The sequence below is a fragment of the Echinops telfairi genome, unplaced genomic scaffold (genome assembly GCF_000313985.2).
Source record: "Echinops telfairi isolate 266 unplaced genomic scaffold, ASM31398v2 ScPeMD7_5;HRSCAF=22, whole genome shotgun sequence".
NCBI classification, from domain to species: domain Eukaryota; kingdom Metazoa; phylum Chordata; class Mammalia; order Afrosoricida; family Tenrecidae; genus Echinops; species Echinops telfairi.
This window is the reverse complement of record NW_022103901.1, coordinates 13,903,616-13,920,380: the sequence shown is the minus strand read 5'-3', so window position 1 is coordinate 13,920,380 and position 16,765 is coordinate 13,903,616. Positions and strand designations below refer to the sequence as shown.

The following is a 16,765-nucleotide window of genomic DNA, read 5'->3' as shown; positions in this document are numbered from 1 at the left end:
CCTTCAGCGATTGCGACCTAACACTGCCTTCCGTGGCTCCTCCTCCTGAGGTCATGAGTTCCAGCAGCAAGGTCATGAGTGGGAGCTGCACCCAGACACCAGGGCCCAGTGGCCAGGGACACCAGAGCCGTGGCAGGCCACTGCCTTGGGTTCCCCTTGACCCCTCATCCCCAGGGACAGCTGTAGCCACCACTCCAAGAGAATCCAAGACAGGTAAGAGCCGAGGCAACAGCATTTTTTTTTCTTTTTACTTATTTAAAAAGGCCGTGGCGGCAGGAATATAGTGTAAAAATCATTGGAAAAACTAAAAGGCATCGATACATATCCGAATATACATTTTGTACATAAATTACATTTTCCTGTAATCTTTCTGGGATGAGGTCTTGATTCAGCGCTGAGGTCTAGTAATTGAGGGGTCCCGGGAGCTGCACGTTCAGCCCGGTGTAGTCCACCATGTACATTGGCCATTGCTGGAGAGAGGACAAGAGAAGGCCCGGTGAGGTGGGCAGCCCGGCCTCCTGCTTCTGTGGGGCTTCGGCAGATGCTTGTTTGGGGGGCTGGCTCCTGAGTCCCAGGGGGAGGCTGGGCTCTGGGAGGCCGTCCCCACGGCTCACCGCTGGCTTTGGGCCTGGGCTGGAGCCCTCTGACCTGGCCCACCTGTGTCCCAGCCCTGATGGCCAAGGGGAAGAGGGGGTTGACTCAGCCCCCTTCCAGGCCACAGGAGGCTGTCAGCCCTTGGGGGTGGGAGCAGCTGGTGACCCTCTGTGAGTACTTGCCCACCAGGGATAACAGGGGTCTCTGGGGAAGTGAGATGAAGGCACAATCTCCGTGCTGGGGTTCTGCACGAGGGCTCCCAGAAACCCACGGGCAGAAGGCAGAGAGATCCTAAAACCAGTTCCAAAAGTGTCCAAAGAGTCTCCTTTGGGCTCAGGCTTTCCAAGTGGATGGTCGATGACACGGAGTGTGTGTGTGTGTGTGTGTGCGTGCATCCCAGTCCCATCTTGAGCGGAAGGGACCCAAACCCAACAACAGGGCCCTGTAGGTGGGGGGGTCTCATCTCCACAGATGAGGCGTCCAGGCTGAGAGCAGGGCGGAACCCGACCCCTGACTCCCACCCTCCTCTGCCCTTCCCAGGGGCTGTCTGTATCGGTGTCCGGCCTCGAGCCACTAGGACGGGTTACGTGGGTAGGACAGGCAGGTGTGTGGGGGATCCCCAGGGTGCGGGGACACAAGGCATGTCCGGGAGGCGCCTGGGCAACGTTACCACGAGTGAAATCTGGTTGGTCGATGCCACAGACTCTGGGTTGGAGGAGGAGGAGGAGGACGAGGAGGAGGACGACGAGACGGAGTTCCCTTCAGAGACCCGCTTCCTCTTGCGCTTGGGCATGCTGCTGTCTTTGGCTGGTGGGGGACAAAGGAAAGGGGTGCTGACACCGGGGGAGGGGATCATCCTGGCTCTGTCTCTCAGCACCTCTGGAAGAGGCTCTGGGGAGGTCTCTGGACTGTCAAATGGCGTCCCTTAACTCCGGACAGAAGGGCAGCAGAAGCCCTGCACACACGGGGCCGCCACCCGACGGCAACCGGGGTGGGTTTGTTTGGGGCCCAGTGCCCCACACTGCCAACCCCAAGGCTGGCCAGGCCCTCTCCTTGCCACAGCTTTATGCCCTTGGCCCCCCTCCAGGTCCCTCTGTGCCACCACGCCGACGCTCAGGCGGTCAGCCTGCATCTGTGAAGGGGACACCTCCACCCCCCAGGCAGGTCTCTCACCAACAGGCTCCGTTCCAGCCCCAAACCTCAACACCGAGCCAACACTCACGGCACACCCCGGGGTGCTCGGGGGCCGTTTTCCTACCAGACCTCTCATCTGAGGCGTGTCTGTTTTCCTAACGTGTATGTTCCCCAGACCGCCCAGCCTGTGGAGAAGTCCGGCTGCACCCCCCACCCCCACCTCCACCCCCCACTGCCACAAACTCTCTAGAGCCCCTCTGGGCAGCCCCGCCCAGAGCTTCTGGGCTTGAGACTTGGGGAAAGCCGCTCAGTGGCCCCGGGTCTTCCTTTCCCTGGGTAACTGGGCAGTGCGAGTGGTTGGTTCAGTGGGGGCCCAGTTCCCGCCTTCCAGGTAGGAGACCCGGGGCAAGTCCAGCCAACACACTGCCTGTCCATCAGGGAGGCCTGCCTGCTGCCAGGAGGCTGTTGCTCGGAGCTCCTGGACCGAGACAGACTAGGAAGAAAGGCCTGGCCATCTGAAATCAGTCCCTGGAAATCCTGGGGGTCACCACTGAGCCCGGATGGCACAGGGCTGGGCAGCATTTTCTTCTGCTGTGCACTGAGGGGGGTGGTGCGGGGGGCTAGCAGCACCCCAGAGAGCCCGAGTGAGGTGCTCAGCACAGCCCAGGCGGCTGGGAAATCTCAGAATGTGAGAAGCGGGCTGGGCGCTGCTGTCTGGTGGTGGTGTTGGTCGGGAGGCGGGGGGATCTACTGCGTGCTGGCCCCCCTCGGCCGATGCCGATTCCACAGCAGCTCCCGCAGGTTTGGTACCAAGGGACAGGGCCACAGACAGCTCAGCTCACGCCCAAGTCCCACTGCCGCTGCCCGCCAGCTCCATGGCACCCTGGGGACTCACTGGCTTCGGGTGGGACACAGGTGGGATGAGGTGTTGAAGGAGGCCAGGTCCAAGCCCGGCAGGAGGGAGCAAGGCCCAGCAGGTGCTTTGCTGAATGAGTCTGATGTGAGGGCCTGTCTGGGCCAGAGGGCAGTTAACACAGGCACCTAACACAGCTGGTCAGTGGTGGCACTGTAAGGTCAGAGTTACACAGCCAACCACTGGGTCTGAGGCTGTCAGCCTTGGTACAGAATCGACTCGGGGCGGTGGGTGGGTGGTAAAAACATCTACAACGATGGAACATGTGCCGATTCAATGCTTTTCACATGGGGCATCTGGTGATGCCATGTCGTGCGGCCATCAACCCACGTGGCGGCCCCGTATCACAGAGCAGAACCGCTCCGGGGCATGGGGTCCGTGCCAACTGGGGGCCACCCATAGAGCAGCCCCTGTGCATTTCCAAGACTGTAGGTGCCTGGCCTGTGGCTTGAAGGCAGCAGGCTCTGGTGGCCTCCCGGGCCTCCGACTCACCTGGCACCTTCGCGTCATTGCAGAGTTCTGCGAAAGGTCTGAAAGAGAGAGACAGGAGGCAGCAGTGAGCGAACAACCTTGCCTGCCTTGCCACCCGCTCCCTGAACACTCCCCACAAGATCCCGCCGCTGCCGCTGGGTCATTGGCCATGCGAGAGCCGGGCGAGAGCAGCGGGCACCCCTCTAGGCCCAGGGGGGTTGCCCATCACGGGCCGGGTGGGGACAGGACCGTGCTAGGCAAATCGCTCCTCGGGCTCCGTTTCCTCATCTATGGGGAGGGGAGGGGGCATCCAAGGGCTCGCAGAGCAATCCCACGAGCTTTTCATCCCATTTTTCCGCGTGCTTTTTGACGCCCCCGCATACGAGGGTGGGCAGTTGGTCTTGTAACCTTCCATTGGTATTTTCCTCGTAACAGGTTTTAATAGTGACAGCAAAAACCAGAGGCAGCCACCTGGTCCACCGACAGAGAGCACCAGTGTCCATCTGGAAGACACAGGCTGGGCCCACGCATGGAAACGGATTTCTGCACACGGGGCACGGCTCCAGGCCGTGGGGAGCCAAGGGAGAGGCAGCCAGACAGGAAACATGACACTCTGATGTCCTCTGTCCACAGACAGATAGCCTATGATTGCTTTCAAAAGCAGTGCGTCCATGTGCACACACACGTGCACAACACAGGCACATACAGGCGAGACATTTAAGAAAAAGTGAAGCCACGGAGGGGAAGTTTGAGAATTCCCTCCGTGGTTCTCCCCGGGGAACTGGAATCCCCTTCCTGGTTTCCTGCATGCGCCAGTCGTTCCTTCTCTGGAGCTGGCACTAGTGAGGGGGCGACGGCGGAGAAGAAATGTCAGCTTTTCACTTTAACTGTGTCTGAAGACGATGATGTATGTATTTGCTTTGCCGCCTACTAATAGTATTTTCGTCGGACCGCATTGACCCGCCTCGCGGGAACGAAAACAGAAGCAACGTGAACGGGGGTGCACCACGGTCGCCCCAGGAGGGGCGGGTCCTGAGTCACGTGGGCCATTTCTCCTGCCCGGTTGCGGGGTGCCTTCCACGTTTGCTGTGGGTACATGTTCTGTTTCGACAGTTTTTTGGCACTTCACCCACGCAGCATATAATCCCATAGCTCAGCCATAACCAGATGGATTGTACAGTCGTGATGACCGTCAATGTTAGAATATTTTTTTTTCATTTTACTTTACTTTTTATTTTATGATTAGTTTACGTTAGAATATTTTCTTCTTCTTTGTACTCCGTGCTATTCGGGTAATTACGATGATTTGTTAATTGTGGCAAAAATATGCACAACAAAACATTCTCCAATTCAACAACTTCCATGTGTACAGAGCGGGGCCACTAATGTGGGTATTTTGGGTTTTTCACCAGAAAAGAGTCCCACTGTTCCCGTATTGGCTTTTAGTGACGGGCAGGCGCGCAGTCACACTGGATCCCGGGGGACGAGGCGGATTACTGCTGCCTGCTATGAGGAGCTTCAGAGAATTTGTGGAAGAATTCAAGTTTTCCTAAGCAAACTGCTTGAAGCTCCCTCCCCACCCCCTGCCCACATGGTATTTTCTAACCATGGGGAAATGGGCATCCGTGAGCGAGACAGCTGGAAGGTTGAGTTCAATTACAGCGCGGAAAAGACGGAGCGCTATGGACGCCGGGCTGTGGTTCCGGCAGCAGGGCCCTGCCTTTGGCATTAGGGGTCTGGGGGACTCGAGGCGGCCCTCCCTCTCTGACTGGGTGCTGGCTTCCTTCGTCAGCAATAAGACAAGGGTGTTCAGCGGGGCATCTCCCGGGTTCTGTGTAAGTCAAGGGGTGCTCTGGAGGGGCCTGCTGTGGGGTCCCCCGTCCACCCTGCCCGAGGCCGGCCCACTCACTGGAGCTGGTTGATGATGACCATGCGGACGTGTTCTCGGGCCTTGAGGATCTTCTCCAGCCGGTGGATGTCGTACGTGTTGGGGTTCCGGAAAGGGATGTCGTCGGGCAGGCCCGTGACCTCGACAGCATCCGGGCTGTCCCGGATCAGCTTGTAAGGGACCAGCACAGGCCGGTTCAGGCCCAGGGCCTCACCTGGGGGGTGGGGGTGGGGGGTGAACAGGTGATCAGGAGGATGGGCACAAGGGTGGACACTTGGCAAGCCCCAGAGCGGCCATCATACCCCAGAGAGAAAGCAGTGAACAACCAGCACACAGACTCCACTTCTTAATCCTTGAGAAAAACCCAGGGGAGAAAGGGGAGCCAATCACAATGATCTACACAGAACCTGCTGCCAGGGGGAGGCCACAGAGAGGGGGGTACAGGGAGACATCAGGCAGTGTAAGACATGGGGAAAACAGTGGGAGAGGGGGAGAAATGATCTGACGCCAAGGGCTCAAGTCAAGGGAAAGTGTTTTGACTGATGATGGCAACCTATGTACAAATGTGCTGGACACAATGGATGATGTGTGGATTGTGATAAGAGCCATACGAGCCACCAAGAAAATGATTAAAAAATAAAATTAAAATAGCTGACACCTTTACAAAAATTAAAAAACCCTCAGAACCACCCTCGCTGCCACTGAGGCGATTCTGACTCACAGCGACCCTGCAGGACAGAGCAGAACTTGCTCCCGGGGGTGTCTGAGACTGTGAATCTTTACAGGCGCAGACAGCCTCTGCTTTCTCCTGAGGAGCAGCTGGTGGGTTTGAACCGGTGGTTAGCAGCCCAATGCAGGAGTCACCCTTAGTACAACTGCAAACATAATGCCCATGCCGGCTCCCTTTCCTGTTGGGCACAACGGCTGTAAGGCATGCACCCCTCGGACTGAGACGCTGACAGTCACCACGGGGATGGGGAGCAGAGTTGGATGAACCCATGCAGAGACCGGCTCCCCAGCGTTTCCCAGGCTGGGGCCTTTAGAAGGCAGAGGTCCAGGCCTGTCTCTCAACGTGCCCGGAGGTGGGTGACAACTGCAGGCCTTCCCGGCTTGCCGTCAGTTGATTGAGTCATAAGGGCAGAACTGCCCCTGTGGGTTTCCGAGACTGGAACTCTTTATGGGAGTAGAAAGCCTCATCTTTCTTAAGAGTAGCTGGTGGTTTCGAACTGCTGGCCTTACAGTTAGCAGCTGAAGGAATAACCTCCATGCTCCTGTACACCCAGGACTCCTAAAAACTCTGTACTGAAGGACTTATAGGTACAATAGGTTATCTTAAATTTGCTTGAAGAAAAAAAATTTTTTTAAAGGGTATGGATTTGGGAATAGATTAAATAAGACTGGCCAAATTATACAAGCTGGGGTTTTGGTTATAAGGTAGTTCATTGTGTCATTCTACATTTACACATGCTTGAAAATGACTAGCAGCATCAAAAGGAAAACTAGCCAGCCCGAGGCCCCGCCCCTCGCACTGACCGTATTTCTCATTGAAGAGCTCCTTCACTTGCTCCCGCAGGATCACTTTCTCCCCCAGTCTGTTGGCATCATCTTCATCTGCAAGAAGGTGAGGGCATGGCTCTGCCAATAGTCCTGCTGTCCCGTCCCATCACCCCCTGAGCCTGCCTGCTGTCCATCGGCCTACCTCCTGAAGGCTTCCCCAGGTCAGGCCCGTGTCAGCACAGCACCTCCCTGGAACACACAGCCTACTGGGGCAGCACAGACCGTATATACCTGAGTATAAGCTGACCCGAATATCAGCCTCACTTTACCGCAAAAACGGCATTAAAAACGTGCTGAAAAACTCGGCTGATACGGTAATCACGGTGCCCGCCCAGAAGTGGGGCAGGATGCTATGCCAGCCGGGGCATTAAAGGTGAAAGGTCACTGAAGGGTGGCTGTGGCCAGGGCAGGGGCAGGGGGGGCCGGGCTGTGGAGAGTTCAGCCTTGCAGACCAGCGTGTGTGAACCCAGGGACAGGCTGCATCCCGGGCCTGATGCCTGGGCTTCCTCTGCATACACACATATGGCCTCAGGGCTGCCCACCCCCTGCCTGCAGGTCTAGCCACCTGACCCTGCAGCCGTAGCCTCTCACAGCTGTGTTCCCTGGCTGCTGAAGGTTGGCGTTGGGCGTGGGGGGACTTGCAGTCCACCCTGGCTGGCCCTCTAAGGACCCCCAGCAGGAAGCCCAGGGCAGACAGAATGAGCCTTAGAAAAAGAACTCCCACTTTAATCTTGAGAAGCTTCTGCAGAAATCTCTCCCTCTTAGGAGGCTACCTTGGGGAACTGCACACCTGCTGGATCCACCCTGCAGCCCACCTGTCTGCTGAGCCACCCTTTCACAGGGGTCACCCAATTCAGAACAGTAGCAAAATGACAGTGATGAAGTAGCAACGAAAACAATTTTATGGTTGGGGGTCACCGCCACATGAGGCACTGTATGAAAGGGTCACGGCGTGAAAAGGTGGAGAACCGCTGCTCTAGAAGGAAGTGAACCGGTGGCCTCAGGCGCTGTGACACCATAGACGCTTGTCACCAAAGTAAAAGGTAAAACGGATGATCTCGGTTTAGGCGAGATGATACATGGGGACGTTTTAAAAACCACTGATTACATAGCGGGAACCGGCATTCACCCCCTCAGACTTCCCGACCACCTTTCTTCCCGTACTGCTTCTTTATGGGTTATGCATTGAGTGCATATCGGCAAGGGCAGCGGTTCAAACCCACCAGCGACTCTGAGGGGAGAAAGAGGAGGCCTGCCCCCGTAAAAAGTCAGTTTCAGGGGCCCACAGGGACAGTCATGCTGTGAGTCGGCACTGATTCCAGGACGGCGGGGCTTGGCTGTGTGGACAGCTGAAACACAAAGCCAAGCTCACTGCTATGGGGGGATGCCAACTCCTAGAAGCCCTTCAAGACCGAGCAGACCCGCCCCTGTGAGCGTCCGAGCTGTCACTGGACGAGAGCAGAGCGGCCGGTCATTCAGAACTGCCGTCTTTGCAGCGGGCAGCGCAGCACGTAAGGACTGTGCCACCAGGGGTGCTCACGGAGACAACTTTGAGACAACAGAGTGAGCCAGTAGATGTACGGCTGGAAAGTCCAAATCAGGTGTCGGCGATGCTGCTCCCTCCCGAGGGTGCCAGGGTCCTCTGGTGGCTGGCTGCCGTCCTCGGCTGGTAGATGTGATGTACCCTCCAGCCTCTGCCTCCGTCATCACCAGGGTAAGCTCCCTCTGTCTTGCGTCTCAGGACACCGGTCAAGGTAAGGCACCCTGTTCCTCATGCTAAGGCCAGAGATTCTCTCCTAGGAAGAACCAAGCCAGGCTGCACTGGGGCACCGGTGATCCAGCCGCAGGAATTGGGCCTTCTTTGGGGGAGCCCCAGCTTTAAGACATGGCCATCACCTCTCAACAGCCACCACCTGTCTGTGGGTGACGGCTTGCGGGCCACTAGGATGCCGAACAGGTTTCAGCGAAGCTTCCAGGCTTAGACATTTAGTTGAGTAAGAAAGACCGGGTGATCTACTTCCAAAAATCTGGCAATGATAGCCCCACCAAAATACAAGCATTGAGAGCTGGTGAGCCACCATCATGGGGAGCGGGAGGGGCTGGGCAGCGGGCTGGTCCATTGAGCACGTGGTCACCATAAATCAGGGACTGACTTGGCAGCTATGGCCACCCAGCACAGTGACGTTTACCGGTACTGAGGGTCTGCATTTGAAGAACTGCATCCTGACCCATTCCTGATCCTGAGCTGTAGCCTGTTACTCCCCGAAACCACAGGCGGTGTGTCCGCCAACAGACAGCCACAAAATGTGGTCACGAAGCCCTGCTCCGTGCCAACATGGCACGGCCGCACCAGGAAAACCCCACACTGCGCAGCAGTCACCGAAAAGCGGATCCTGGGTGACCTCAGACGTAGCTGCAGGGAGCGTGGAGGTGAGAGGGTGATGGGAGCTGGGAGGCGGGAGGGAGCCCCTGTCGTGGCCAACTCGGTGCGGGATACACGATATCACCCGTGTGATGGGTGCCGGGGAGTTACAGGGGAAAGCCATACAGGATTGGCAAGTGTCGTGTTAAGGTACTTTACAGTCATCATTTTAAAAACCTGAGGACCCAGCATGGCCAGAGCCTGGCCTGGCGACAGTCAGGAACTGTCCCAGATGAGGACTGTCCATCCCCGTGGCCTTCCACAGCCCCTCGGCGTCTGCTGGGACCCACGCTGGTGCCATCATCTCATGGGGCATGTTTGTCACCGGACTCCTCCCCACTGACTGCTGGCCAGATCTGGCCCCCAGGACAGTGCCCCGCCCCTATTCCCAAGGCTGTGACTCAGGGCAGCACTTAACAGCCCAGGACTCTGGGTGCCGAGGGCCCTCAAGGCAATGCGCCTTCTCACCCAGAGGGTGGCTGCTCCTGTCCACTGGGGGGGGCCTGGATGGGGAGGTAGTGGTGTCTGGGCTGTGGCAGTCAGGAACCTCCCCCCCACCCCATGTCGTCTTCCCTTCTGAAATCCTAATCGAGGAAAGAGAAGGCTGAGGGGAAGAAGGGCAGTGACCACAGGTCCCAGTGACAGGAAGGAGCAGCTGCAGTGACCCCAGCTGAGCCCCTCTGGTCAGAAAAGGCGGGGGGGGGGTGTCTCACCCCCATCAGCCCAGCCCCCACTCTCACCTGGAGAACACCGGCAGGCAGCCAGCTATGGGCCTGGCAGTGCACAGGTACTGCCAAAGCCTCCCAGTCGCACCCCTGGGCATCCTAGGGTGGGAGCCCTTCAGCTCTCAGGGCATCCCCCAGGAGGCCGGCCTGCCCCACACTCCCCTCCAGAGACTGTGGACTGTTTTATTCAAGGTCTGGCAGCTCAGGAGTGGTGGACGGGTGACCTAAGGGGTATGTGTATGACCTGCTCCCCCCTCTGCCGCTCCCACTGTCTGAACCTTGGTCCATGTAAGTCAAGCCCACCCTACTCACATTCCACAGCCACTTGCTGGCCAAAATGACCCCAGACCCCACCCACTGCCCCACCTGGAGTTCCTCCTCGCCCAGGGGCTCTGCAGGACAGAGCAGGTGCTCCTGAGGGGTTTGAGACCATTCACTCTTCACGGGCACAGAATGCCTCCTCTTTCTCTCAAGGAGTGGCTGGTGGGCCCAAACTGCCAAACCAGTGGTTAGCAGTCTTCTGCTCAACCCACCATGCTGTCGGGGGCCCTGCCCACTGGCTAAACTCCTTCCTGGCTTTTCTATCCCTAGATTTCCTTTCCCCAGCTCCATCTGCACCGGTCCCACGGCAAGCTTAAGGTACCTTGGCCAGGCTGAGCAACAAAGCCGCCAGAGTTATCAAAATCCCACAGCCACCCAGCCGATGCCAAACCAGGCAACCCTACGGGACAGGGCAGAAACAGCCCCGGTGGGTTTCCGAGATGGACACTCAGCCAGGGACTCTCCCAAAGCAGTGCCAGGCTCCTATGATCTGGCCTGACTTTCGCCACTCCCACTGCTGGCCCCTCCCTGCCCTGGTGACCCCTTGCTCAACCACCAGGCCAGCACAGACCTGGTGGACGTATGTCCGTCCCCACAGAAGCCCTCAGGACCGCAGTGTCACCTGGAAACAAGGTCACTACAGATAGAATCGAGGCCACACTCGGGCCACGCTCATCCCATGTGAGGTCATCGCCCGTGGCGGTGAGTGAACTCTGGGGAAGAGTCCTGAATGGCCAAGTGTGTCTCGGAAGAAGTACGGCCAGAATGCTCCTGAGAAGAAAGGATGGAGAGGCTTGGTCTCGTGTTCTTCGGACACGTTAGGAGAGACGAGTCAGTCCCTGGAGAAGGACATCATGCTTGGGAATGTGGAAGGTCAGTGAAAAAGAGGATGGCCCTCAGCGAGACAGACTGACCCCATGGCTACCACGATGGGCTCAAACATGAGGACAATTGTAAGGACGGCGCAAGACTGGGCGGTGTCTTGTTTGGTTGTACATGGGGTACGTCAAACCGCCTCATAGGCACCTAATAACTGAAATGGGGTCCCCCAGAATCCCGCCAGAGGATCCCCTAGCCAACCTGCCCATTTAGAATTAGAGCCCCACCCCAACCCCCGCCTCTCATGGCAGACCGTGCCTTGATCCCTCCCCCAGCCCAGGACAGAATCCTGGTACCACCCTCAGCCCCTCCCGCCCGCTCCATCAGCAATTGACTCCGCTTTCAAAGTGTGTCCGCTCCAATTCCAGCCAGCTATCCGACCCCAGCTGCTCCAGGTTCAGACACACACACACACACACACACACCTGTCCCTGGTGTCCAGTCAGACAATTTCTTTCGAGGGGAGTGGCCACGGGAGTTGGGCGGGCAGGAGGGCAGCTCTGGGGGCTGGGCTATGGGTGCACATCCTGTGGAAGCTCCTCCTACGGTCTACTGTGGCATTGTCCACGCATGGAAGACGTCATGCAAACATCGACTTTGAGGATGGGACACGCCCACACCTGCCACGGCCACGGTTCCACATGGGGCCGCAGTCCCTTCCATCTCTCACCTCGGGCACAGCCCAGGCAAAGCTCTCGTGGCTCTTCCTGGCTCTGTCCCTAACCCCAATCTAACCTTGGATCCCCTCTTTCTTAACAGACAGTTGCACCCCTCTGCCAAAAGCACTCCCATGGCCCCGCACGGTGATGCGTAAGCCCCGCTTTATCCACTCCCACCGGGCCAATCTGTTGCACAGAACCTCTGGAAAGAGCTGAAAAAGCAAGGATATTCCTCTGAGGACGAAGGTGCACCTGATCCAAGCCCTGGAGTTTCCAATCGCCTCGTACAAATGTGGAAGTTGGACCCTGAACCAGGAGGACCGAAGAACCACAGCGTTTGAATGATGGTACTGGCGCAGGACGTTGAAAGTACCGTGGCGTGCCACAAAACCAACAAGTCTGCCCTGGAAATAGTACAACCCGAGTGCTCCCGATTGTCACGATGGACGAGAGACGGTCTCCTGTACTTCGGATGTGTTGTCAGGAGGGACCGGTCCCGGAGGAGGACAACATGCTTGGAAGAGCAGTGGGGCAGTGAGAACAAGGCAGGCCCTTGAGCAGACGGACTGACACAGTGGCTCCGACAATGGGCTCCAGCATAAGAACAATTGTGGGGTCGGCCCAGGACCAGGTGGTGTTTCCTTCTGCTGTGCACAGGGTCCCATGAGTCAGGACCGTCTCGACGGGGCCTAATGACCATGGCTTCCACCTTAGGCCCAATTCCGATTCCTCCTCCTCCCCACCTGCCCTCCATCCCTCCTGTTTTGTCTCCATGGTTCTAATCTGGAGCCGAGATAGGACTTGGGGCTCGGGGTTCTTATCTATAAGGTTGGGCTGCTTGCCTCGAGGTCAGTAGGTAGAAACCACCTGGCACTCCAGGAGACAGATGAGGCCTTCCACTCCCAGAGAGACAGCCAGAAACTCACAAGGGCAGCCACCCTGCCCCATAAGGTCACTGTGAGTCAGGACCGGCTCAGTGCTTTTAGGTTTTTTCCTCTGCTGTGTCGCTGTCCGATAAACAGAGTGCTAACCGAGAGAGCAGCCGTGCGCACGCACCAGCCACTCTCTGGGAGAGAGATGAGGCTGTCTACTGCTCTCATGGGGATCCACCGCCCTGGGAACCATCTACAGCAGCGGTTCTCAACCTGTGGGGCTCGACCCCTTTGGGGCCAAACGACCTTTTCACAGGGGTCCCCGATTCAGAACAGTAGCAAAATGACAGTAATGAAGTAGCAACGAACATAATTTTCTGGTTGGGGGTCACCACAACATGAGGAACGGTATTAAAGGGTCGAGGCATTAGGAAGGTTGAGAACCACTGGTCTACAGAGTCCCTGAAAGTGGTGTTCTTATCTATACACTTCTCTCTACTAATCTAATATAAACACCCGAGTCAGGGACTCCTGTCTACTTTCTATCCCCGGCATCTCATCTGGCACGCAGGCGGAATTCAGTAACTCTCCGTGGAACCAGTAAGAACCCAGAGTGTCCACTGTGAGCCGGTGGGACCGTGCGACAGAGGCTCGCAGCCAGGAGAGGGCAGCAAAGAACCATCCAGCCAGACACACGGAGACCCAGGCTGCTGGTGGAGAGGAGGATTGGGGGCCTGGACCCCGACATGCCGGGTTCAAATACTGGTGATAGCACATGCTGTGTGATCTTCAGCGAGCTCCTTAACGACTCCAGTGGGTTTCCTCCAGTGCACATGTTAACCTCAGGGGGCTTTGAGCTGTTAAGTGCTCACCATTTGCTCCTTAGGCTGTGACAGGCTGCTCCCATAAGGATTGCAGCCCCTGAAATCCCAGGGGGAAGTTCTACTCCGTCAGCCCTACAGCACTGCTTGAGGGCAGTGGGTTGGGTGTTGGGTGTCTACAGCAGGAGGGGCTGTCCAAATGTCCCCGAGGGGGGACAGGCGGCTACACAATGAAGACACACATTGAGGAGGGAACTCTGGAAGGTTTGGTCAAGGCATAGGGATGCTTATGTTTTAAGGTTTAAGAGAGAGAGTGTGTGTGTGGTGGGATTTATATAAAGAATGACAGTGAGATTTAAAATGAACAAATTTGGGAAGGGAGAGAAAAATAAAAACCTGGAAAAAACACTTATTCTCATGAAAAGTAAGATCCCTCTGGGCAGTTAGATTTCTGTTTTAGCCAAATGTCCACAATTTGGAAATGTGTGTTTCCCACGAGGTTTCTATGACCTATAAGGAAGTACCCTGGTGGAACAGTTCTGGTGACTCACTAGGCAGTAACTGCAAGGCCAGCAGTTCAAAACCACTAGGCCCCTCCTAGGGAGAAAGATGAGGCTTTTTACTCCCGTGAAGACTGACAGTCTCGGAAGCCCATGAGGCAGTTTTATCCTGTCCTGCAGGGCTTCCTCCATGAGACAGAATCAACCCAGTGGCAGTGAGAGTGGGTGTTGGTCTGAGAAGTTTCTGTGGCTGTCTACACAGAGGGTCTCCTCTCCTTTCGGTACCACTGCTTCTTCCCAAAGTGGCCCCACAGCCACCTGGACACCAGCTTTTGCCACCTGGTTTTCTTGGGTTTGGGCCCTTTTAGCTCTTGAGGGAACTTCATGCTAACTCCAGTGCTGCTGGGACCAGAGGGTGACACCAGGTTTCGCTGAGGCACCTCCTCCCAGCAAAACGGCCCTGGTGTGCATCTGTCGAGTACCTGCTGGTGCTTGGAGCACGGAGGACAGAGCCTCAGTGGGGCTGCCCCTGTCACTTCCCTGGCTCCTGAGTAAGGGGTATCCCTCATCTCCCGAATTTAACTCAGGCAGGCGGCTGAGATGGGGTGAAGCAGGGCGGCACATCAGAACACACTTCTCTGGCAGCGCTGCTCCTGGCCCGCCCTCCACAACTTCCCCAGACTCTGGCGCCAGAATCCTACTGGAATGGACACCCAGCCCCAGGGGGGCACCTGGCATGGACTTGGATTACACACCGTCCATAGTGGCGGCTGGTGTTGTGGCAGGAGCTAAGCTCCGATTTACAAGAAGGCAAAGCTTTCCCCTTGTCCTGCAGCGTTGTCAGACGAAGGTCCGTTCCATAGATGTTTTCTTAGAACAGAGCCAATGGAAGCAAGAAAAGGCCTCTGGAAGTTCCTGCTGGGGCCAGAATAAAGACCTGCCTCCTCAGCGTGGCCTGGCCACCTCGGTCACTGCCACAGCCCCAAAGACCAGTGCCTGCTCCTCCCTCTGTGCCTGAGGCGCCAGCCCAGTTCAGTGCCCCCTCCCCGAGGAAGCCCTCCGGAGCCCTAGTAGTGGTAACAGGGAGCAGTATATTGGGTCCAGATCATCCCTGCAGCTGACCCAGGGCTCGGGGTTTATAAACACCTGGATCAGCAGCCAGGGCCCTCCTCCGATCACCCACCTACCCACCCCTTATCTAAAGATATCCCAGCTTCACCTTCTCAAAAACCCAAACTCACGGCCGTGGAGTTGATGGGGACAACCAGCGACCCTGTGAGACAGGACAGAGCTGCCCCTGTGGGTTTCTGAGACCAAGACTCTTCACAGGAGCACAAAGCCTCATCTTCCTCCAGTGCAGGAGCTGGTGGTTTTGAACTGCTGACCTCGAGGTGATCAGCCTAATGCATCACCATGATACCACCAGGGCTCCTAGCTCCACTTTACAGGTGCATAAAGGAGGCTCAGAGATGGGATAGGACCCAGCCCAGATCACACAGCTTGCGGGAGGTTTGTGGGGCAGGAAGCCTGGCTCCCCTGTCTTGTGGGCACACAGCCTCATATCCACATGCCAGAGCAAGCCGGGTGCCCCCTCGACCTGTGCCCACAGGCTCACCTGCCAGTGCCTCTGCCACCCAGCAGCCGCGTGTGCCTGCGTCTCCTCACCAAGGTGGCTCCCGAGGATCTGCGGGAGGGTGTGGGTACAGCCCTCTCTGGGGTTGGAGGGACACTAAATGACCCCAGTGGGCCTGGGTGCCTTCCTGCCAGCCTGCTGAGGACTCTCTGGTGGCCCTAGGCCCTCGGGGGCCAACTTGTAGAAGGACCCTGGCAGGGCCATGTCCCAACTCCTGCAGGCAGCCCTCATCCCCCAGAGCCCACAGAAGAGGCCTTTCCAGTGACCAGAGGGAGGCCGGTGGGTGAGTGGGCACCGGGGGGAGGGAGGGGGGCTTGGGCAGGTCACCCCCCAAGGGCACTGCTAAGCTTCCTGAAAGTGCTCACACACCAAGATGAGCCACAAGCTCCATCGTGGGGAACCACGCCAGGAAGGGCCAGAGCTGTGGTCTGCTGTGGGACCACTGGGCTGGGCCTCTGCCCGCTGGGTGTCCACAAGCCCACTGTCCACTCCTGTTGCCTGGGTGACCGGCTGCATGATGGGACTCGGGGAGCATGGCTCAGGGCCAACAGCCCCTTCAGGTTCAAATATCGTAGGCCCCTTCACCCTTTCTCCAGATGGAGAAATGGGACAGGAAGAAGTGACAGGTCGGCCACTCTGCCTGTGACGCTGCGTGCTCAGCCACCGGGGTTTCAAACACCAGAGAGGTTAGGTTTCGGAGTTGCTTCCAGGATGAGACACAGAAGAAAGGCCTGGCAAACCACGCCCACAAAGGACCGCGAAACCCACTGACCGCAACAAAACGTCAGCTGAAGGCGGACTGCCCAAGGTCCTGAGGGCCGCAGAGGAACCAACGGACGCGTACCGACGGACGGACGTGACAGTGGCAACAAGGGCACGTGAGGGGTCGGAGGTACCAGGTGCTGTCTCGAGGGACCCTCCTTCCCACTTTGCAAACTCACGCGGACACGCGAACGCTCCTGAGAGTAGCTGTGTTTTCCAGCCTCCTCCGGGACCAGTCCGCCCGGGAAGGAGGTCTGGGGACGGCGGGGGCCGCAGAGGGGTGGTCAGCGGATAGGGCAGGTGGAGACAACCTCCCTCGGTTTCTGTGCCCCATCAGCGGAGCAAGGCGAGCGCAGCCCCGCACAGGTGCCAACATTTCAGAAACCCAAGTCGAGGGCAGGCCAGCAGCCGGAACCTGAGTCCGGCTCTCAGGCCCATGTCCATCTGTCCGAGGCCCCAGCCAGGCTGGCCTGAAACCTCAGATGGCGCCAAGGGGCCCCAAAGGACGCACCCAGCTCCCCAGCCCCAGGCCAACAGGAGCCAGGCCAGTCACACTGGGGGCGGGAGGGGCATGGAGGAGGGCGGGGCCAGGACCGGAGGCCAGCCCGGAGGCG

General features: G+C 57.7%; 1 protein-coding gene across 1 annotated transcript in view; it reads right to left on the bottom strand.

Moving 5' to 3' along the window:
* Positions 1–219: 219 nt before the first annotated feature.
* The window catches only part of GTF2IRD1 (GTF2I repeat domain containing 1), a 59,712-nt gene continuing 43,166 nt past the window's right edge, over positions 220–16,765 (bottom strand). Inside the window, exons 21-25 of the mRNA XM_004705633.2 lie at positions 6,534–6,611; positions 5,022–5,214; positions 3,134–3,171; positions 1,265–1,401; positions 220–470 (exon numbers count right to left, since the gene is read on the bottom strand). Of these exons, the coding sequence (XP_004705690.1) occupies positions 402–470; positions 1,265–1,401; positions 3,134–3,171; positions 5,022–5,214; positions 6,534–6,611 (515 nt within the window). The 3' untranslated portion in view covers positions 220–401. The remainder of the gene's footprint in view (positions 471–1,264; positions 1,402–3,133; positions 3,172–5,021; positions 5,215–6,533; positions 6,612–16,765) is intronic.